At 35.7% G+C, this 24,751-nt stretch overlaps 2 protein-coding genes across 2 annotated transcripts in view; one reads left to right on the forward strand and one right to left on the reverse strand.

Moving 5' to 3' along the window:
• Window positions 1-1,902: 1,902 nt before the first annotated feature.
• On the reverse strand, window positions 1,903-19,068 carry LOC124171870 (growth factor receptor-bound protein 2). The gene is made up of 5 exons (XM_046551242.1): window positions 18,544-19,068; window positions 18,304-18,401; window positions 17,910-18,029; window positions 6,184-6,349; window positions 1,903-5,367 (listed from the first exon to the last, which is right to left on the reverse strand). The coding sequence occupies exons 1-5, from the start codon at window positions 18,619-18,621 to the stop codon at window positions 5,194-5,196; spliced, it is 636 nt and encodes a 211-aa protein (XP_046407198.1). The 5' UTR covers window positions 18,622-19,068; the 3' UTR covers window positions 1,903-5,193.
• A 95-nt stretch (window positions 19,069-19,163) lies between these two features.
• Window positions 19,164-24,751, forward strand: part of LOC124171867 (mitochondrial uncoupling protein 4) — a 55,010-nt gene continuing 49,422 nt past the window's right edge. Inside the window, exons 1-2 of the mRNA XM_046551229.1 lie at window positions 19,164-19,285; window positions 19,545-19,697. Coding sequence (XP_046407185.1) covers window positions 19,604-19,697 — 94 coding nt within the window. The 5' untranslated portion in view covers window positions 19,164-19,285; window positions 19,545-19,603. The remainder of the gene's footprint in view (window positions 19,286-19,544; window positions 19,698-24,751) is intronic.

A 24,751-nucleotide genomic window follows, 5' to 3' on the forward strand; every position in this document is an offset into this window, starting at 1 on the left:
GCCTCTGCTTCTACCATCTATAATAATCTTCCTAGTTACATAAAATGTACATCCTACACAAAGTTGTTTATCAGGAAGTTAAAAGAATTTTAAGTTGGATCTTGTCTTTATAGGATGGAATATTTTCGAAAGAACAAAAGAGAACTCATGGCAATTAGAGTAACTAAACGAGCCAAAAAATCAACTTGCCATTAAGAAGTAGAAGAGAGCAAAATAGGATTAGATCAAACTGACAAATCACTGGAGAATAGCTGGAAAAATATCAAAACTGGGCTTCAGGAGGCTGCCAGAGAAGCTCTAGGGAGGAGAAAATTTGTAAAGAAAAACCCATGAATCACAGGTGAAGTCCTAGATCTCATTGAAGAACAGAGAAAGTATATTAATATAAAAAGTGAGGGAGGACAATCTTGTTACAAGAGAATAAGGAACAAGATTTGTCGCAAAGCAAGGAAAGCTACACAAGAGTGGATGATGAACCTTTGCTAAGATGTGCAAAATAACATCATGCTAGGGAAAAAGAAAGTGGCCAAGAGAAAAGTGAGGAACCAGTTCAAGGAACGGAGTACAAGATATAATACCAGAATACTGTGCAGAAACAAGAATATGAAAAGGAGTGAGACAAGGGTGTGCATTGTCCCCCATAATTTTTAATTTTAACATAAAGAAAGCCATCAAGGAAATCACGGAGAAGGATTAAAGTGTAAATATCCACGGACAAAGAATTAGCATGCGGCGATTTTCTGACGACATAGCAGTCATAGCTGAGACAGAAAATGTTTTGAAGTGCACTTTGACAAATATGGAAAGGACAATGGCTAGATATAAGCTGAAAATCAACAAAAAGAAGAATAAGATATTAGTTTGCAGTAAGAGAGAAGAGGCAAGGACAAACATCAATCTAGGACAGCATAAGCTTGGAGAGGTGAAAGAGTTCTCTTACTTGGGAAGCAGAACTACCAATGTAGGATGAGGCAAGAAAGAAATAGTCATTAAAATAATGCAGGCAAAAAGGGCTTTCTACAAAAAGAACAATCTTACAACTGAGACTAAAAGCAGAGAGAGGGAGCATGGCTTGGTTGTTTACAGCAACAGATAAGTCAAAAGTGGAAACATTCGAAATGTGGTGCTACCGAAGAATGATGAAGATGAAATGGAATTGACCAAGTAAGTAATGAGGAAGTGTTGAGAAGAGTGGGAGAAAAGGGCAGTCTTTTAAAAGCCTTAAAGAGAGGATGGGACAACTTAGTATGGCCTACAATCATAGAAGATAGATAACAATCATAAAAGGACAAGTGGAAGGGAAGGAGGGAAAGGGATAGCCCAGAATGAGTTACATAGGACAGGCTATAAAGGATGTAAAAGAGATAAATTAGGTCACTAATTGGCAAGCGGATAGGAGAGAGGAATGGAGAGTTGCCTCAAACCAATTTGAGGATTGTTAACTGATGATGATGAATAATTTTTGTCAACTCATTTAAATTAATCCTGATTTTAGGATGCCAAATACATAATAGCATACACAACTTTGAAATGCAGAGCGAACAAAAAAATAATAAAGTCACAGACATTGCCATAAGATAAATCAATCGTTACGAGCATAACCTCAGGAAGGCAGGGAGGTGGAAAAACATAATACATATACTCAACACTTGAGGAGCTATTTGATACCCCCACTAGGTAATATGAGATATTTGTAGATGCTGCTCCCTAAGTGACTGGATCTTTGAAGGATCCACAACTTCTCCAAGTAAGTAATTGTGATTTTCAGCAAAATCCAAAAATCACTTGCATTAAAGGACTAACATGACTTATATAAGTCAACAAATTAACTTCTCACTTTAAGGAATGATTGAATAATATCTGTGATATTTTATTGTGAAGGTGAAAATTATCTTCAAAAAATTCAACTGGTGTCAATCCTTTATTAAAAATAGCATTTTCAAGGAATTTTTTTTGCCAAAAGAACAAAGTCATATCCAGTGTTTCCACAGCATACATGGTTTCACTTACACAAATAAATCTTTGCAACAAAATGCAGCCAAGATAAGCTACATTCCACATTTCAGTTAAATTCTTTCAATGCCTTATTAGGCAAAAATTATTCTTTAATTTCCCTGTCACTGTATTACATCTGATTACTATAAAAGTCATTATATGACCATGGCCCTTATATACAAGGACCATGAATGTGACCAATATCCCTGACTGACCAACGATAATTTTTTTGCTTAAAAAGTTATTAAAAAATCCAGCTCTGGTTCCAAACCTGTCCACTTGATCTTAAATTTACTAAACTCTAGCATTGGTATATATGTCTAAAAGCAAGATAACAAGCAAAACTTAGACATACTTTCCTCGTGAAAATTTAATGGCAATATTAGAAACAAGAGAATAATGCCACACCAAAGCAAAATCCTGTTTCACAACCTAGTGTTTTTCAAATATAAATACATCATTATCATGAAATCAGGGTGAAATATGGCCAAAGGAAGTTAAAATAATTATAATAATTACATTATAAAGCATAAATTTTATCGTTCGATATAATTGATGCTTTTCTGCGATGTCATCTACAATGTATTCACAATTTATGTCAATAAAAAAGAACCCTTAAAGTTGACTATGCTGATACACGTAAGTCATTAGGTTCTTCATTAATGACTGAACTACACCATTAACTACCTTGTTTGATTAAAAAAACAAAAGATGAATATCATTTTTTATCCATGTCAAATATTGGTGTTACCTGTGATTCCATATCATGAAATCGAGCCTGATTTACATAAAAAGCATTACACATCTCATGATGGATCTTCAAAAACCGATGGCTTTCCTCTAATATTTATAACGAGTACACACACTCACATGATGTCGTGAAGTAAAATAATTCAGTATAAGTGGCATTTTGTTTTCTAAACTACATGGTAAACAAATGATTCAGACATTTTACAGCAAAACTTAAGTTTTTATGCAGCAAAAAAATTAGAATTTTAATTTTAGCACCAAGTGTTTTTTTTTAGTACATACTGACAATTTCATAGCAAAATATTCCTAGCGCATTACAAGACAATTTAACCCACTCTTAAAATTCTTTATAATGGATTCACATTAGGTGTGTAAATCTATCACCAGAGAATTAATTTAAAAAAATTAAATGGATGAATCACATTGACATATATATTTATGCTATTCAAACTCAAGATTCACTGAAATAAATGAAGAGAAAACATTTCCCCTAATAGTTGACACAAAAACTACAAATATTTCCAGTCATCAAAAAAAAAGCAGCAACAATAACTCTTTTCTACCTTGGAACAAACAGTGGTAAATTTTTAAACAAAAGAATGAAACTGGAAATTTTTACAAATAATTTCAACAATGAAAATTCCTTATGAAGCCCAAAAAAGTCACACCAACTGTCAATAAATGGATATTATACATCAAGTAAAAGAATACATTGGCCTGTAGCAAATTATGCCTAAAAGTCAGGTTTATACAAATTTAAAATACATAGGCAAAAAGCACACGATGGACAAAAATGTGATTAAATAATATTCACAGACACATCAAGCATACATGGCAGTTATGGCAAATTACAATATATAAATATATATATATTGTAAAATTTACAGGGTAGTTCATGGGGTTAAAAGAATTCATTCAACCAACTTTGTCCAGTAACTTTCTCCATTTCAGCAGCCACAAAAAAAAAGTCATACGAGCATGAACAATGAACCATTTTCAAGAGCCAATTACCATAGCAATATATCCTGTTAAAGCTTGCCTAAATAGTTTACTGTGGATATCATCTCTTTAATTGATGCATACTATAGGGATGAAAAGAAGAATGCTTTGATTCATAAAATTATACTGTGGTGTGACCAAGTAGAAATTTTAAATGCCATCAACAACTATAACACCACTGTTTAACAAAAGTTAAATACACTATGCAATTTCCCACCACTAGGACCAAGTTATATCATCAAGACTTAAATTTTTTTGTAACATGTCCTTATTTTCATTAGTGGAAGTCCTCTTTACTAAATAACTCAATTTTCTTAATTCTTAAGGGTGCACCACAGATACAACCCATAGGCTAGCATTTTATAAAAATACAGTTAATAATATAACTTATAGGAGAAAGGTAAATTTTTAAGATCTTGGATGAAATACACAACAAAACTGGCCAAACACCACTACATAAAAGTTATACTTTCATACACATCACTAGTTAATCATAAAATCAATTCACAACCAAAACAGTCAAAGATATATTTTTCTCATTTTAAAACAAATTTTCCATAACAAATGCATTATTTTAATTTGCAGGGTTTTTATCAATTGCACTCAGACTTACAAAAGGCAATTAACATTGTTAAAAAAATCTGAAATTTTATAAAAGCATAAAAAGACAGTCCTGTTGTCATACCATGACAGGATTGTTATAATTCAAAACAGCCATTATTAAGAAGAGTCAGCTTAAAGATTATTTACAATGTTTTAAAAGTAAAGCATAAAACTATGTATTGCCAGGCATACCTCCGAATGCAGCAAATACTCTTATTTAACAAATACAAAATGCTATTCTCCTTTAACCCATTAGAATGCTTATCGAGCTGCTATTCAACCACTTAAGTGTTTCCCATTCCTTACCATAGGTTTGACACACTTTGCATCACTGGTTGGATTACAGGAATCTATTTTTCCTCTTGTGGGAAACAACTCGTTTCCACAAAAAATTGACACAAAAAATGATCGAGCAGATAACAGGGCTTGCTGATGTTGAACACAAAATGGTTATCAAACTACAGCCATTGCCTCAAACTTCCATTTCAACTTCATAGAAATAAGTGCATTTCATATACTTAATAAAAATAGTATTTTCACAGTTTCCTTCCCTCAAAAGTTTTGGTATAAAAGGCAATGGGGCCTTGAAGGGCATTAGGGTAATTCGATGGCTAAAAAATAGTCGCATTGATTACTTACACACAGCTCAAACACACAATATTCAAGGCTAACCATGTAACCAACATTTCCTGTTAATACATATGTGAATATTACAGAACTGGGAGAACAAGCTGTTTCCTTCAGTGTCTTTTGGAAATATTCCTTCAGCACTCGACCCATTCTGTCAGCTCAAAGCTTATGGACAAATCAGATTTTACAGAGTACAAGAAAGAAGCAATCACAGTCTTAAGAATGGTAAGGGGTAACATACGTGGCAGGGAACAAACCCTTACGAGCACCTATTTCCCCATGCCACCAATGTTGATCACTTCGATCAGTCACAGTAATAACATCTCCACGGCGGAACTCCAATTCACCAGGCTCTTGTGGAGTGAAGTCATACAATGCTTGCACCAAACACTAAGAGAATTAGAAAAAAAACTTTATATTCCAATGCAAAGTTAAAAATTGCTCACCGTAATTAATTATTTATCCCATTTTTTAATTTCCTTTCACTATTTTTAATTCCTGACCACTCGAAATAGTACTGGTGATTAATGTTTGGGTTATGTATAAGGGCGATTCTCTAAAAGACAGAAAAACCAACTTTTTTGTGCATAAAAAATAACTTGATTCAATTCATGAGAGGTGATTTAAACTATGTTCATTCCAACTTGTTCCTCAATTTTACCATGGTACATCACTGAGTTTCAAACATTTATATATCCAGCTTCTCACATGGCGATACTATGTATTCATTTCAGCCAAGATTTTGGACAAATATGGAGTGAAGAAACAGTGAATAAAATAGGCTCAAATACAGCAAATCCCTAGAAATACAGGAGAGTTGGCTACCCAAACAAAATTATGAATGTGGCATATCGATTCTATATAAAGCCACAGAGAGAAAACGGAAGCTGAACTTTTGACATTCCAAGTGGTTGATTAAAAAAATCAGAAATGGTCAAATTTGGCTATAATTCAGATACTTATTATTTTTACGTGACAATCATAAAAAACCTTGGGAGGAATGAGATTAAGCATTCTTTTTGCTTATTTAGATTAGTAACAGATCATTATCAATAGGTTTTTTAAATTTTTTTTGAGAAAACTATGGTTCTTTTCTCATAGCAGTTTTCTGAAACACATAAGTTGGGATCTTGTTTTATACATATATGTATGTCTTACAGTAATGAAACAGGAAAATGAAATGAAAGGCAATGGAATTTGACCTACCTCTTCTGGTATCATATCTTTAAGTTTCACATCTTGTGAACGAGAGACAGAGGCAGTCCTATGATACTCCACAAGTTCATTAAGGCTATTGAATTTAACCACCCACAAGAAGAATTTTCCCTGGGCATCACGCAGAACTTTAAAGTGCTGAACACCATCTGAGCACCTGCCAAAAAGCATACCAAAAATTAATGCTGAAAAATAACTAGTGATGAATTAAACAATTTTCAAAATCATTATTGAAATAGGGAATTAACAGTTACATAGTATCTTCATAAAATCTACCACAAACTATACAACAGATCCAAAACTACATCCTATATGCAGACTTTAACAGGAAATTATAGAATGATTTTAACTCTCTCTTTTGTTAAGTTTACAAATGAATATAAGGAATTAGGTATATTCATTTGCCCATATGAGAGCATTTAATAACCAGTTCAAGTAGTGCTTCATCGTTAAATCAAAATTTTATAAAATCTCTTAAAAGCATGCTGAACTGGACAAACTACCACATTGTTGACCTTTCATAATAAATGTACAGTCAAAGAGAGCTAGAACCATGCATATTTTGGATGGCAAACTTTAGAGCAACATCAAAAATGAAGAATGCATGAACTGGATCAGCTAATGGAAAATGATGTGATATCAATGACAGATAATATAACATCACATTGACTCTAAAGTAAGTGTAAACTAATAGTACTTAATGATGGCTATGAGAGAACTGAATACATCATTGGGTATAGTAAATGCAATTCAATTTTCCATATAAAAACAAATTTGTCCATGAATTATGTAGTCAAATGATATGTTAAAAAAAATTTAAACTTAGTGTAAAACTAAACACATATGCACATTACTACAATAGAATTTGAAAGTTTTCATACACACAATGAAATCACTAGAATATCTATAACAATTTGACACATTTCTCAATTCAAATGAAGGTAATGTATTGGCATACTTCCAAAACCATGCTAGACTAACCAAGCAATTACCGAAACACATTGTACTCCAGCAGGGCTATTCTACTAAACGAGGCCATAAGTATGGCCGACCTTAAGTTTCTTATGGCCCGACCCAAAATTACGGCCTATACCGATTCCACTCTCGAGGGGCCATATCGTATGGCCCGGCCAAAAGTCTTAACGCCCTTTCTGCAGGCGAGTATGAGAATTATAATTGGTACTATAAGTTGGGTTCACTTTTTTTTAACACTAGTCATTTTTTGAGAAGGAAGTTTGTTCCGACGTGAATAATAAAAAATGAATTCTATGTTCCTTAACTGAAATGGAGTCTTATTAAAGGATAAATTTGGATTTTCTTTAAACTCTGATCTGGCGGCAAACGCTGGAGATCTTTAAAAAAAGTGAAGAACGCATCTCACGGGCGAGAAGAAGCAGAAGAAATTTGTACACGATTTGTACCCTACAGTATTAAAATATTCGTGAATTGTACATGTAATGGATAGAGTTAGAACATGACATCCTATTGTAGTTCTAACCCCCTTTCTCTCCTTCCAATGGTGTAACTATTGTCTCATGGCTGCAATAATTTGCCCTCAAAACCCGTAGAAATCCAGTCAATGCACGAAATCTAAAGATGAAATAGAAACTTTAAGTTTCATTCATTTTATTATCAGAGGCTTATGTATAGGTAGCTGTATAAAATTAAAACATCAATATGAGACTATCATTCTTTCCTTGATTTATGGACGACATTTGTCCTTTACGCATCGACTTCAACTGAAGATTGCCTTACTACCAAAATAATGTGTTGCCCTATGTTTCTTTGATATCCTCCCTCATGAATCGTAATGCTACGAGAATCTTAAAATATAAAACATTTAATAGCGGATATTTCTAGCTACTTACAGCTTTTCGAAACAAATAAGTAAGAAATCTGCTAGCAAATGCAGCACAGAAAGCAAATAATAGCCTGTTCCTCCGTTCACTTTAACAGAGCATCCATTAAAAAAGTATTTCTAACTTTTTAACTACAAGCAAACTTTTAGTTCATCCACTATATCTATTTAGGAATTTAGTAACAACTTCTTTTGACGCGCGGAAATATTTAATGAAAATATCCATCATCGTATGCGAACGGATTACACGTATCCCATATACTCCTTCTTTCCAGTTATCAATATATAAAATAAAGACGCCGATATTTTATATATCAATGCCCGTTGAATCCATAGATGTGCTCCCCCGCAATATTCATATATTTCTTGAAACAAGCGCATTAAAAAAGTATTTCTAACTTTTTAACTACAAGCAAACTTTTAGTTCATCCACTATATCTATTTAGGAATTAAGTAACAACTTCTTTTGACGCGCGGAAATATTTAATGAAAATATCCATCATCGTATGCGAACGGATTACACGTATCCCATATACTCCTTCTTTCCAGTTATCAATATATAAAATAAAGACGCCGATATTTTATATATCAATGCCCGTTGAATCCATAGATGTGCTCCCCCGCAATATTCATATATTTCTTGAAACAAGCGCTATATATCGACAACACTCCGTAAATTTCTTCTATAACTCCGTAGGCGAGCAATGTTATTTTGTATGGCCCGAGTTATGACCACCTCCTAGGCAGGCCATAGTATTACGGCCTTTCGCTCTGAGTAGAATCGCTCGCAGCCATACTTATGTCTCGAGGCCGTAGTTATGGTCGATTTCGACTTATGGCCCGGCCATACGATTAGTGGAATAACCCTGCAGGACAACTAGCTTAGGTTGAACATCAGACAGTTAGTAAGACCAAAAAATAGAACAGAAGCACAGAAAGTGCTGTGTGGTATGTCACTGTATGTCAAAAGAGGGGAGGTAGCTGGCGGTTTTCCCAGCACCATTCTGTACTTAGCTCTTTGATATCTCAGAAATGGTGAAACAGAACAAAATACTTTTGCCCATTACTATCTCACTCTCAAGAAACCTAATTTGGAGCTAAATGTAAGTTTTTTGAGTGGGGTATTTTACATCCTACATGGCACGTTACTGGCATTATAGGTCGTTAAAATTGTTAAATGTGTTCTCTCATCACCAGGAAAGTATAGCAAGGTAGAACTTTTTTCTTTTCAGATTTTTGAAAAATCAACACCATAGTACATTTAACCCTAATATGGGCAAGGTGACTCTATCACTCATCACATCAAATTATTTTCATTATATTTTGTAATTGAAATGTCAGTGAGGTGTAAATTTGTCTTCTTATTATATTTCCAATATAATACAGTCATCCAAACTTATTTCAGAAGGAAATAAACAAAAAAATATTTTTTTCCAGAATTTTGTCAAATTTGGGCAAGGTGAGTCTATGAGACTCATGATGTTTCTTACTTTCTTCTACGTTTATTCCTTTACCAATTCTGAGATAATTACATTTGAAGAATCAGTTTTACAAACATTCCTGTAAAATCATGACAAATATTTTGCACAAATTATACTTGCTTGTTACAATTACAACACCATATCAAACAATAACATGCTTACATGATGTCTGATTTGTGCAGTGTTTAGAATCATTCTTTTGTAAATTCGACGCATAATGCTAATTTTGCAATACTACGAAGGTACAAAACTTGCATAAAATGTTTATGCTTTGAAATTTTTAGCTCAATAACTGGCATTTGATTCATAGCATGGCAAAAGTATTCGAGATCACAAAAGGATTATCGAAGAAAGTCATCATTACATACGCACCGACACAGTGCATAGCAAAAGGGGAGGCCCAGTCCCCCCAGAATATACAAAACACAATTACAGTACACTCCCGATTATCCGGGCTAACGATGGGGAGAGACGGCACGAATAATCGGTAAACACGGATAACCCAAACTTTCACTTAAATGTTCATAATTTACGTAAAACAAACAATACATTATTTATTTATTCAGTTATTCTGTCATTTTAGAGTGCTTCCTGGACTCAATGAGAGCTTTCTTCACCAGTTCGCGATCTTTTTAGCGGCGATTACATGGTTGCACTCGTATTATTAATGCTCCATGTAAGGCCTGGTTTCGAAAACCACACATTGGTGGCTGTGTGATCATAGATACAGTAAAATGGTTTGCACGAATGCTTCAAAACCACTGCTCGACATTGGAAACTACACTGTCAGGCACCACGGCACCTAGTAGAGTCTGGCACAAGTTGGCCGGGTCGCAACCGATGCGGGACGTGTATCCGTAATCACAGAGAGCGGTCATGCACTGTGAGGATTGGAAAACAGGAACATGGTGCTCCCGTGAATGCAGCTAGCGTGCAATCGCTTCTGTTTTACGAAGGGGATTCTAACGGAAATAATTAACCCGGTGTATCCTAGCATTAATGCAGTAATTCCGATGATTTTGCATTCAATTTTATTTTTTTTGTAAAGATCGCAGAGAAAAATTGAGTGAGAGTGAGAATCATGCACGGATAATCCGCAACCCGGACAAACCACAGCCGGATAATTGGGGGTCTGCTGTACTTCACTTCACAAAAGAAAAAAAAAATTAAATAATCATGAATTTACAAAAGATTTCTTTGAAAAATGAAGATTTTCGATAATGAAAATCGTAAAATTAGTTTAAAACCCTCTACTTGGTATCTTGTTTTTAAAAAATTTTCCCCATGGTTCTGGACCCTTCTCAAACGAAATTCCTGACTACCCCACTGCACCTACACTTGAATGAGTTGGAAGGGTGTACTAACCCTCCTGATTTGAAGGGAGCATGTGTGAAGTGTTACATTTTTCCCATCCCATTAACGTTTCCTGTAAGCAGACTACAAAAATTATCTCAGTAAATAAAGTGATTTTGTTACCACAAAGTGTTACCATATTTGATGGCATTTAAGAAGCACTTTTTTTAATAAATTTGGTCTCATAAAAGTTACCTGTGTCTTATGCGTGAAGGACACAAGTTAACTTTCAATAATGAATGCTATTTTTAGCCCGGATAAAGGCCTAGACACAAATACTTTTTCTACATCTGACATAATTATTTTATCAGGTTTAAGTAAATTTATGCCAACAAAAATATAGCTCAAAAGAGAAAACTGGGATGGTTTCCTTCCAACACCGCACCGTTCCCATCAAAAAGTAAGCAAAACTAGTAGCACTCGCTCCGCCCTCAGTGTGGAGAAGCAGGGAGTAGCACATAGTACAACATTGTACATAATACTCGTTCAACGTATATATGACGCCTGACACTCAGCCGACACACGTGTTGGTATTGGTGTTACTCTGAATAAACATCTTGGTAATGTCGCTTAAAACTATTAAAAAAAAAATCCTGGAAAATAAGACTACAGGAAACAAGAGATTAAGCTATACAATTCAGTATAAACTTATTGTGTTAAGGTGGCTTTACACAGTGAATTTTCATTCCAATGATCATTCGAATTAACTTGCGAATGATTATCATTCACCGTGTATAACGGAAATGTCCTAAATTCACATGAAATTTCAAGCATTTTCTTTAACTACGCCAAAGTGCATGGAAACAGCGCAGCAGCAAGGAATTTCGATCCACCACCTATCGAAAAAATGATACATACGTACTTGGCGACTGCAGGAAGATCAACTGAAGACTGTTAAAAAACAAAAACATAACCTTTGATGCCCAGCTCCATCTTGGCATGAACTTGAAAATGCTGTAAAAATGTGAATGATTGATAAGAGGAATTCTGGGATAAGTGTTTAAACCAAAATGATTAAAAATGAGGCCAAAGGATTTGTAGAAAAACATGGGAATCAGAACTTTCAGGGTTTGAGTGCTGGTGCAACAGATTCATGAAAAGGCAAGGTTTATTGATGTGCACAAAAACAACAATTGCACAGAAAATGCCAGCAGATTATGAAGAAAAAACATTAGCATTCCATAGGTTTGTTATAAATCCACGCAAGAAAACTTCCTTTGAGCTCGGTCAAATAGGAAATATGGATGAAATTCCACTCACTTTGATGTACCATCCAACAAGACTGTGAGTATTAAAGGGCCTAAATCAATAACCATAAAACCACAGGTCATGAAAAAACCTGATATGCTGTAGTTCTAACATGTTGTGCTGATGGCACAAAACTACAGCCGTTTTTCATATTCAAAAGAAAAACTCATCCGAAAGAAAAACTTCCAACGGGTGTAATTGTATATGTTCATCCAAAAGGCTGGATGGACAACGCTGGAGTGAAACTGTGGTTACAGAACGTACGGCCGAGGCAACCTGGTGGACTCCCCTCTAAGAAAACCCTCTCTTTTGGTTTTGGATCAGTTTAGCGCCCATAGAACTGAAACCATAAAGAATACAGCAAGGGAATTAAACCCCCAGATAGCTGTCATTCCTCGTGGACTGACTAGCCAATTGCAGCCTTTACATGTATTGGTGAATAAGCCATTTAAGGAATAAGTGTGAGAACGATGGAACAAGTGGATGGGAGAGCCACATCACGCCCTCACATTCTCAGGTAGAATGAAGCAGGCTTCTATTTCACCAGTGTGCGAGTGGGTAAAAAGATCTTGGGAGGAGATAAAGGCTGAAGTAATTGTTAAGTCCTTTAACAAGTGCGGAATCAGCAATGCTCTTGACGGAACAGAAGACAATGCATTATTCGAAGAAGGTGAAACTAGTGATGATGGAAACAGTAGTGATGACAATATTCTTGTTTTCCATGATAATGACAGTGAAAAGGATTTTTATGGCTTTGAAAGTGAGTTAAGTCTAATTTCATGATAGGCAATGTTTTTTTTTTAATGTTTTTTGTCGTTTCTGCTTTATTTTGTGTTATGTTTGATTGCTTGCCATTCATTCATTATTGAAATTTACATATCATGTTCAAAATATCCGGCCATTTGTTAATTTTCCTTAAAAAAAATGTTTGGTAATTGCATTCAATGATTGCTTATTTGGCTTTTACGAAACGTGAGGACTAAAAGAAACCACAATTTAAGTTATTGTGGTACCATGCTGTTGCGCTGACCATTGAGACTTTTTTCCTTGAGTTTGGCCTTCTAAATAAGGGTGCGTCTTGTATTCCATCAAATATGGTACTTTCTCTCTTTCACCTGTCATTTTTTCATCCTCTTCAAACATCTACAAAAGAGTAAACCCATGTCATATCATATAGTCACTTTGCTATTGCGCTCTTTGCACGACACATTGCCTTCCTAGAATGTGATCGAAAAATGAAGAAATCACTCCTGCAACGATTTGAAGACTGTGTTTGATATGGTATGTTGGAATTTTTAGAGGGTCAATGCATTTTATCCACGTGGTTTTATACTTCAATTTTGAGTACTTTATTTTCTCTTTCTTTCGCCCTTTCATTCATGAAGTAGGAAGATCACTGTCCTAGGTTCTACTCTTTCAGTTACTACTGGACCTTGAGCTTATTGCATTTCAAAGTCTGTTGATGGATGAGGCAGTTTCTTTACAGGAAGATAGCTCTTCATTAGTAGTTCATAAAACGAGAGCCGTGTTCATTCATAAAATATTTGCCTATTTATTTTCTTTGCGGGATGCCATGCATTAGTGAAAAAGAGAGAAGAAAAAGATAAATTTTAGCAAATTCTTCAGATGAAGAAATTAACAGTGCCCTTATACATACAATGCATCGACAGACTCCTTAAACAGGCACGGACACTCAGCTATCAAATGAACTTACTTTAGTTGGGACAGTCACAAAAAATGAGATTTCTACCACCCATGTTTCTTCCAAATAGGTCTAAAAACAAGAATGTAAGAACCAAAAAAATAAGAGAGTATTACTTCTTTCCTAGATATACCATTCTGGTGAAATTAGTGAAAGTGGGAAACCAGAAATAATCTTGTACTACAATAAAATAAAGGGAAGAGTTGATTCCTTAAACCAACTTGCTCACAAACATACACACAAAAGAAAAACTAATCACTGGCCATTCGTGTGCCTAATGAATGGAATAGATATTTTTGGAGTTGCACATACATAATCTAGTGCTCGCTCAATTATGATAAGGATAAAAATAAGCTCAATAACAGGCGAATATTCATTCTTAGCCTTGCAGAAGGGCTTATGTGTGCACAAATACAATGTCACTCTATATTGCAAGGTCTTTAGCGACTGACAAAAGCAGTAAATGCCATTTTTCATGCGACAGCAGAAAATAATTCAAATACTAAAATACTATATAAGAAAATGAGATGTTTCATGTATCCAGCAGATAAAGGTAGAGTGAAAGAATGGTATTGCCATACACATTGGAAGCCCTGTTTAGCAAGTACGGCATTTTAGCGAGTGATAGTCTTTGTACTGCCAAATAGTTTTACATGTAAAATAAATCGGATTTAGTAAGGTCGATAAGTTCCCTTCACTGTGTATGCTCGGTGTTATGACAGCTATTTCTCGAGGCATGATGCACCGCTGAGAAAACATTAACTATTATGTTTTGTATTGTCTGTTTATTAAACTAAAAATACAAGATGTGCATCAGATCTTCAACACCTAAGCCATTAAGCCCAAGCATTTACGTGATTTATGGCCTTGAATACAATCTGTGCACTCCCAGTTTATGTTCTTCTCTTGTTGAGCCCAGTTACCAGTGGGAGGGAAATAGGAGGAAGATGACAGTGGGAGAGGAAGTTAGTTCCACCATCCTCTTCGGCTGACTTCGTCACTATAAGAACATAATAGGCTAGGTCTTAAGCACAGGAACGTACATTGTAGTGAAACCCCCTCCATCTCTTCCTGTGTTAGGTATGGAAGTGGAAAGCGCAAAATTGTCTTACAAGGGGAATACACGACCTTCGCATCGCCGATCGAGCTCAAATTTTGCGATTCGGTAGTTTATGGGTACAAATGTAATATGCCGAAGCGAGACGACGCACTTCTCGTAAAATTCCGAGAAAAAAGCAATTAAACATCGTAAAAAATGAAGATACGCTATATAAACTGTTCTGAACGCCTATGTTAAACAATTGGGCGATAGCCCTGTGGATACGGTGTCCGACTGTGGAGGTGAAGGTAGCGAGAACGATGCTCGCTCACGGAACTTTTTTTGTGTTAATTTTTAAGAATTTTATTGTACAAATTTTTAAAGTTCGTTTTCTTATCTTCATTACTACTATGGAATATATTTTTAAAAGAGTTTTTTTTTAAATATTTAAATCAAGAATGGATCAGCTTGGGATTAGGAACTGAGGATGAAGGGTGGATAGAAACCCGGCGTCGGCATTAGCCTGCTCTTAACGAAAGGCGCCAAGGGGACCACGGCTTAACGTCCCATCCGACGGACGGTGTACTGCACAACTAGTGTAATCCACATTGCACACAGGGATTGAATTTAGGAATGCCCCTTAATTCTTTACCGAGATTTGGATGTGGAAGGCCAGTACAATGCCTCACCACTCCAGTTAATCCTTTATTTGCAATTTTCAGGATGAAACTCATCATAAAGACATGCAAAGCAAAGTGATTTGCGGCACCATGAACAAGCAGAAAAGGCGTTTTTTCCACAACTGCAACGACTGCAAGATTGGCACCCTTACATTAACTTTCAACTTATGGAAAGCTAGAGCAATATTACCTGTCGCCAGTGGCAGATCCAGGATTGGGACAAGGGGGGGAGGCTACATAGGGGTTAACCTCCCAGTAGTAGTGGGGTTCCAAGCAAAATTACCATTCTATCAAGTGTAAATTGGATATCCAAAGGGGGAATAGCCCCTGCCTGTTGCTGGATGCTATCCGGCCATGTATATTATGATATCATTTAAGCATAGGAAATAGAAGGAAGACATCGTCAGCTATTGCCATGTAAGAAAATCACAGTTATTACCAAGATGGTAAAATAACAATCAACCTCAGGTTAGTGAGCAAGGACTCTGCACTGCTGAGTAAACAACTGTAAAAACAATTTATAAAAGCATAATTACCTTGCTGATAGCAGAAATTCTCGGCTTAGCGACCAATCATATTGAATCTTTATTATCTCTTCTTCATACTCTCCAAAATTCTGTATGATTCAAAGTTTCACACCATATCAGCAAAACTGTGACGCACTTCCTCGCAATCCCTTAAATTTGTTTAAATGAACGGCTTAACTTAGATGCGGGTAACCCTCAAGTGCTATGTACTATGCGAGCACAGTTAGAAAATGCTATTTCCTACACCAGATCCTAAGAATCTCTTGGCGATGATTAAAAGTTCATGTATACAGGCTTCTTTGTCTAAAATAATATTCCACTCCAAATTTTGCGACACAACATATCGATGGCTAAGTTCTAATAACATGTAGCCAGTTTGAGACTGGCATCTTTAACAAAGTGTAATAACATTAAAAAATAAATTAAAAGTAAAAAACAACTGTTTGTATACAAATGAATGCTTCTTTTTCAGTTTTATGTACTTTTGGTTTCTAATTTCAGGCGACAAGTAAAGAAAATTAAACGGTTTTTTGCTCACCTGAAAAGTTGCTATTTTTGAGATATGTGTTGTTAGAACTTAGCCATTGATATGCATCCTCACTATTCTGTTCCCATGCAGTTCTTTTATCGTAAGTATGTAAACCACCCAGGGTTATTAATTTAGGAGGAACACAAGATTTTGAACAGTTAGTAAAATATTTATATCATCTCAATCATTCTCCAAAAAGCTCTCAGACCATAGAGGGATGAACTCAATGCACCCGATCCTTTGAGCACGATCCAAGGCTGGCGGGGCCTTGGATCCTGAGTCGACGGGATGTGCTGAATCACAGAGCAACGGAGAGTTGGGGAGTGGGTAAGGGGTGGAGTTTACTCAGTCTCAGGGCCGTGGTAGTGTCAGGGGGTTTGTGCAAGTGCATCATGTCCAGGAAACATAAATCTTTGGACCTTAAAACCAAAATTTAAATTATAGACGAGAGCGAAAGTAGCAGTACTTCAAAGACTGATATCAGGAGGTTGGTGTCTTGTCATTTACATTGTTCACAATATTGAAGAACAAAGATAAAATTCGTGCAGCAGGAACCGAACTAGGAACACCTAGCAGCCAAAAATATTTGCAGCAAGGGGAACATCCGCAAATGGAATCGGCACTATTCAAGTGGTTTTATCAACAAAAGTCTGCACAACTGCTCATAAACAGTGCAATGTTAAAGATGGAAGCTGACTACATTTCCAATGGGGAGAAATATCTCTGTGAGAAATATCTTCAACCACCATCACTCTTGAGTACCTAAGGAGAATGTGTTTTGCCATTCTGGCACGGTTGATGCTAAATGCAAAACTATAGGTGTGAGCATTCTGGTAATAACAGTATGTTTATCTTGCTGCAGCCCTCATTTACAATGTAACAATGCAGCTACATCGCTTGTCACTCTGCTACAGGGAATGTAGTAATGTAGACAAGCTGGAACGATTACTATACACCCCATGTAAATCAGTTAACCAATATATTAGCTATTTTAGGCATAACTAATGTTATCATCAACTACTAACAAATCATGCACTTTCTAGTCAGGATGTATTAAGCTCACAAAAGGGGTGAGGGGAAAACTAATTCTGCTGGTAATGTCATGACCAGTATGATTCATGTGACTCTTTTGATAAAAAAAACTACTTTGAATGAGTTAATACCAAAAAATCAAGAAATGACAATAAGGAAAAAAACTGAGAAATGAAGGTCTAAACTATTTTCTTCTCACATTGAAAATATTCCAATTACCTAAGGATTGAAACACACTATCATCAAGGCAGACGAAAACCATACTTACTTTACAGACAAAGAGAAGTCACCAGGAGAACTTTCACTGACTCTAATGAGGAATGCTCCTTCATGCTTGTTCAGTAGTAACTTCTCTGCATCAGCCCGGGTTATTCTTCCATAGTACCAACTGTAAAAATAAAGCAATTAATGTGAAGTAATTTGATTTTGGGGCATATTTAGAAATGAAATATCATTCGTAGGTTGTGAAAATATTCTATTAACAAATTGTTACTCCAAATTTTAACAGAAAAACTTGTGTCTGTAAATATACACGATTCTTTACTAGAAAGCTGAAAACAAAGCTAATCTAACCATAAAAAATAAACGAAAATTAACATATGACTATCAAATAAACCACGATGTACAGCGAAAGCATTCCATAAAAAACAACTCTAGCTTACTCATGATTCTTCATTTCAATGTAGTTGCTGGGTATCAGGCCCTCCTTGCCTTCTAATTCAGCTCGGTACCAGTTCATGTCATCTTCCATGTTTAAGATCTGCAAAGAATGGGCAAAAACGAACACCATTGATACATTTGTGTCGAAATTGATTATTAAATGGCTAAGAATTTTATTTGGTCAAAAAAAACAGAATATGATTCCACATCACTATCTTAACAAATATGAAAACTAAAAGAACCTTGAGCACTTGGGTTTTCCTGAAGCTAAGCTCGTCGTCTGCTGTTGCGTTGAAGTCGTGTTTCGCTATTGCTTCCATTTTGATGATTTTGTTTACTCCAAAACTCTGAGAACACTATCAAAGGCAAAGGAATTCGATTTTCTTTCTTCCTTTTCCACCCAATTCCGACGCAGGCTAACTTCTGCACAATATAGGGTCAATGGATTCACAAAAATATTCAGGAAAAACGATTTAATTTCACTATTTGATTACTTAAGTAATCAAGGGTAGTGCACAATTCACATCTCACTTTCCACTATGCCTCCGGCATCCATTAGATTCCGATAAATTCTGCCATAACTGTTTACTATAAACCCTTCCGCGAGAACGATTAGATTCGGGACTCAAGACCTCACTCACAGTACCGCACAATCTTTCAAACCTCCAATTAGATAAACCTAGGAAATTCCTCCAGAATACGATACCTCTTTATAATATTTCCTTCCCCAGAATAACAGACAATGACGTTAATTCTGGAGAAGGAAACCACTCCCAGGTTTTCTTTTATTTTAACAAGTGAACGTCGCACTGCAAGGCAGCCGGAGAGCGCTCAAGATTGCAAATTTATATATATGTGCCAATAAAAATAGTGTGTGATAAGATTTGAGTGTTCAACTTTAGCTGATGTTTAGTGTGCCAAGTATGTACCGAACCTGACTCTGGATTGTATGAAAATGGTAATTTTCCATCAGTTCATCCAAAGGTATTGATTTTTATGCTGAATAGATCCTTGTTGGCATTTCAGATGCTTTGAAATGTTTATTTACGTCCATAGTGATGCAATCGAAAGAAATTTTAAATTACGAATGCAATTAATATGCAATGTAAAACGTAATGTTTGTTTAAACCATTTTCCGATATTTATTCATGCATTGATTGTTCAGCTACATACATGCTGTTGAAATATTTGACATTTGAGGTGCATTAAGGAAGTTTGTTTAAGACCTGCTTTAATTTTCCAGAATGAAGAATTACTTTTAATTACTAAAATTCAGCAGGAAAGGTGGCAGGCTTACCAATAATGAAACCTGAGAATATCAACAAAACAAACTTCGCCGATAGTTTTATTGCCACCTATGTAATCTCTGTAGTAGCGGCAAGTATTGCAGAACTCGGTAAGGTTTTTCATTTCTAGTACAGCAGCACAATTTAGTCGAATAAGTGAATTCCTTCGATGATTCGGGATCCATTCATAGCGTTTGTTGTAGAAACGTAACCGCCAGTGTTATAAAATCATCACCAGTTTTATTTTTCATTTCTACTTCACGATTATTGGCGTAAAAGTTTTTTTTAGATGAAAGGTGTATTTATTATTTATGGTTAGTACCAGTTGATCACTAGTCTGTTTTCAGCTGTGGAGGTCGCAGTTATGGTTTACCAGGATCACGGGTTTATATGATTTATATTGGAATTCTCTGCAGTTACTCCTATCCTGCTGATGGAAAAGTCTGTCCGTCCAAAATTAAATCTTGCTCATCGAGTACCGAAACCCATCGTATCCCATCCCGGCGTAGCAAAGTAGTTTCTAGTGAATCTAAGTATAATGTTGTTAACAATGAAATAAATACTTGTGTCCTGAACTAATGTAGATCTCAGGGTTTATTTAATGGGCAATATTTGAATTATGAATTGAGTCGTATGGATTAGCATTAGCACTATTTATGCATTTCATCTTGCCCGAGTATTAGTATAATTGTAGTCAACCTTTCCTCATCCTTGTTGGTAATTTAACTGGCAGAAAATTTGCGAAAAGTAGGAGCCAACGCCCGTTTTTGGACGAGCATTTACTTTAATGAAAAGCTCATCCCTTCGATCATCTAGGGAAAACTTCCTTAGCTGCCTTGCTATTATTAGTACCCACATGTAGCTGATATCCCGTACCTTATGGGGAAGCGACCGATGACTGCTATCGACGAACCTCTGCGCATATGTATCGATATCATTAATTGTTAATTTTTATGCACTAGTCTCCAGTAAAAACTGAAAATACAGTTAGGATTCGTAACGGTGGTAATTATATGCCGATTAGTAGTTATGAGTCCTCTGTATGGCTTTACCTTTCGATGTAATGAAATATTTCTTATTGAAGTAATCCGCATGATATTTAGTACTTATTTAGGATTGTTCTCACCGCTCTGTCCTTTGATCAAAAATAAGACTTGATATTACCCGTGACAATAACTTATCCTTTTTGATGAAGGACGATTAATATTAAGGGATATTATAAATTGATTCCGTTTCAGCGCGGCTTACGTCCGGTTTTTGACTTTTGCGATGATTGCAATGATAATTATGTGTCGTAGGGGTAACGTTGTGTACTCCCTGGATCCCCTGGATGATTGTGATTGCTAGCGGACCGACCACGCCTCTCGAACGTTCCCTTAGGTACTCTATTACCTATAAAGCTATCACTGTCTCCGAACTGCAAATAACGAGGGGTTGGCTCGATACCGGGTGGCAATGTATTGCCCGTAACTTTACGAGTTGTACAAGCCCTTAAATATATTTCGTACTTTTTTCATTTCGTTTCGGTATTTTCGTCTGGTATCGTAATTATTTCGAAGCCTAAACCTAGAACGCTAATTGTAGTCAGCTCTCAAACCCGACGTTCACATCATGTTCACACGCCTCCGGAGCTCGTAGACTAAAAGTTAGATACATTTTTCCATCAGAATTGCTCTCTTGTACAGTTGCCATCTCATTTTCTTTTACCTTATATATTAGTTGTTTTCATGTGCGCGATTTTACGGTTATGCGGTATATGTCTGTGACGTACTCCCCTCGCCAGCTCGTACCATGGTGCATCGGAAGATACTCGTTTGAAAACGAACATAATGGTGTTCTTACGTGTTGGTCGTGTTTGTTGAAAGGATATAAATGTGTCTGAAACTTGTTATTGTATAAATTACGATACTACTACTCCCAACCCAAGGGTAGTCTAAAATAGTCTTGACCGTGACCAAGGTGTTTTCAGGATTAGAAGGAGTATATTGTAATAGACCCTCCAGCAAAAAGTATCGCTTCTGTTACTCATTTCATTTTTTCTACTAGTTTTCCCTTGTTTTTATAAACATCTTCTGTTACTTGCTAGAGGAAATTGAAGATTATTTGTCCTATATTATTCGAAGTATATGGCAAATGAGTTGCAAAACATGAAAATGATTTTAAATCCAGTTGAATTGGAATTTCATACTTTTGGTTGCATAACGACTTCACCTCCTCTTTCCATGCTTTACCCTTGCATCCATACCTATATGGTATTTCAATTCCTAAGATTCGTATACTGCAGCACTTCATTTCTTCCTATCCAAGCTATTTCTTTTACTTACCTGAGGCTCTTCTTCCCTGTATCCTTCTTGATCTGTCCTAGTTACTTGTCCCTTGTTCTTTCTCTGGGGACTATTCCATCAATTTTTCCTTCCAACATGTTTCCCATGTACTGAGCTGCTTTGTCTCACTGTTCTTGTTTGGCTTACAGTGGCTTATTAGAACTAATAACTGACTTACAAGAAAACTAAAGATCATCCTTAGTTCTGCCAAGACTAACTAGGTCTGCTGTATTCCTCGTAAATGTGGTAAATTATTTTTGGAGTTAGGCTGAATGTTAGAGACATGTCTGAAGGCGTACGAGAGGATTTTGTCTTTTCCATTCATAGAAATATGCCGTACTCCAGCCCAAGGATTAAGGAAAATATTCAGGATTAAGGATTGATTCATGATGTGTGCCAGCCAATAGAATCATGTGCTTAGTAATGAAATACAAATGAAATTAGAGACATTTCTGTAATATGAGAATCGACAATATCCTTATGTTTATTTTGAGGGAAGACAACCAATGTACTTCTTAGATTGCCACATTTATGAATTGCATTCCCATTTCCATGCCCAATCAATTTATTAGTCCCATTTACAACCTTTGCAGATTGTGGAACTTTTTACTGCCTAAGTTATAAACCATTTATTTGAAGAAAGTTAAAGATATACTCAAACTCGTAACTTTGTCCACCTTTGCATTTATAATTAATTTTGAGCCTAATTCTAGCCAGATTGGATGTAAACAGTGGCGCCGACTCCATGGGGCCTGAGGGGGCCCGAGCCCCCTCAAAGATTCGTTTGGGGGGGCGGAGCCCCCTCAATAATTCAAGAAAATAATTAAGTTATATTATGCTTTGTGAAATCACAAAAATATATTGGTAATTTTTTTTCCCATGTTTGACGATAGTTACCTTTTAAAATAAATTCAACAATGTGTTAAAACAAATAATTATAAGGTTAAGCAGGTTAACTGAATCAGGTGGTGTGAATCATGACAGCTTTTCGGCGCTGCGACACACTTTGAATTTGACCTCTTCCCGGGGAAAAACCTCCGATATGGGCCCCCCCAATATTTTTTATAAGTCGGCGCCCCTGGATGTAAATCATTGTGAAGCTCTGTATTCTAATGTACATAAAATGTTAATTTTATAAGAGTGTGAAATTGCTTTGTACCTTTGCTGTTAAATTTTTAATTTTCTCTATTTTCTTACTTAAAATTGAGTAAACATACATTTTTTATCTTATATATTTTATTTTCGTCTAGAGTAATTTAGAATTTTATGTACAGGGTTTATTCCATTGATCTATAAATAAATAATTTCAGTATTTGATAGTTCCAAGAATTTTAGGATTTGGTTGTCCCACCCCCTAAATGAAGGACCTGTTTGCTAAGAAATGTTATTGGTACCGTTATTCATGTCATCCCTAAAGAATTAGATAAAAATTTAGGACGGTTAAAGATTAATGGTTAATTTCTAATATCTGTGACAAATATGCAATCCTTACAGTTAACTCCCAACAAAGCCTATTATTTATTATATGAAAACTTACACAAAAACATAATACTTATAAGGAGACTTTGCATTAGTGATGTCAAGATAGAAGATGAAACATTTTCTGTTTGAAAGTAGACACTTACTATAGGAATACTGTTGAAGGGTTTTGTCAATATACACCCGGGTTTGAAAGAAAAAAGCATTTAAAAATTTTAAAATATGGTCACATTGAATTTAATTGAATAATTTTGCCTATTGTTTGAATGCCGGTTTGGCCTAGTGGCAGCATACAGCACTTCTGTTTTGAAAGACCAGGGTTCGAGACTCTGAGAGGGTAAATTTTTACCAGTGTGCCACCTTCTCCATTTTTTGTAATATGTTCCATCTTCTTCAGTTTTGTTGATTTCAGGCACTTTACATTTTTCTACTTGACTGCTTTTTGAGAATAAGCCCTATATTGACATTCATGTCAACAAGATTCATCCAAGCAGGAGTGATAGAACTGTGGTGCTGGCATCGAAGTGAAGGGAACTTATTTTCAAAGCAAAAATTTTAAACATACTGCCTTCGAAGATTTTCCCAGGTGCCATATGGGAGAAAGATATAAAATCAAGGAGAATGAAAATGGACAAGCTTGAAATGATCGACAGATGGGTATACGATCGCTTTGTGGAAGCCAGGAACAGGAATTAGCCGGTGATGACCCAGACTTTACAAGAATAGGCTATTTCAGCGTGATTTCAGCATAGATCTCCAGGATTTGAATTCTCTGCCTGTGCATCATGGGTTGCATCTTTCAAGAAGAGACACCGAATCGCACAACGTGAAATAACAAAGTATGCGTCAGTGAGAGAGCAAGCGTCTGCTGAAGAAATATTGCACAAAGCAAAGTAACACACTCATATACAGCGCAGTATGCTATTATGGCCTCAGGAAAGCTGCTTCCTAAAGTTTTTATTGCGCATGTCAGAACCTGGTGGTGATTTTGGTCTGGGAGTGTGTGAAGAAACTGAAGAAGGAATTTTTAAATGTTTCTGTTTTGTATTCTAAATTTGGAAAATTTACGACTGGATTGTATTTCAATTTAAAAAAAATTGTTTTCCAGCCATACTTTAAGAGCAATACAATTTATTGCTTATTGATTCGTGGGGGACAAACAAATAGTGCCATTTAGTTGTATAGAATGAGCATGCTACTTTTCAATTTTGTGCTTTTCTTGTATTTATGACAATTATCATCCAAATTCCTGTAAAAGGGCGAAATAATAAATAAATTATGAAAAATTGGAGAAGGCAGTGCCATTTCAGTATTATTCAATTTTATATTTTGGTGCCATTCATTATGGAGGTATTTCCTCC

The sequence above is a fragment of the Ischnura elegans genome, chromosome 1, assembly GCF_921293095.1.
Source record: "Ischnura elegans chromosome 1, ioIscEleg1.1, whole genome shotgun sequence".
Lineage (NCBI taxonomy): Eukaryota > Metazoa > Arthropoda > Insecta > Odonata > Coenagrionidae > Ischnura > Ischnura elegans.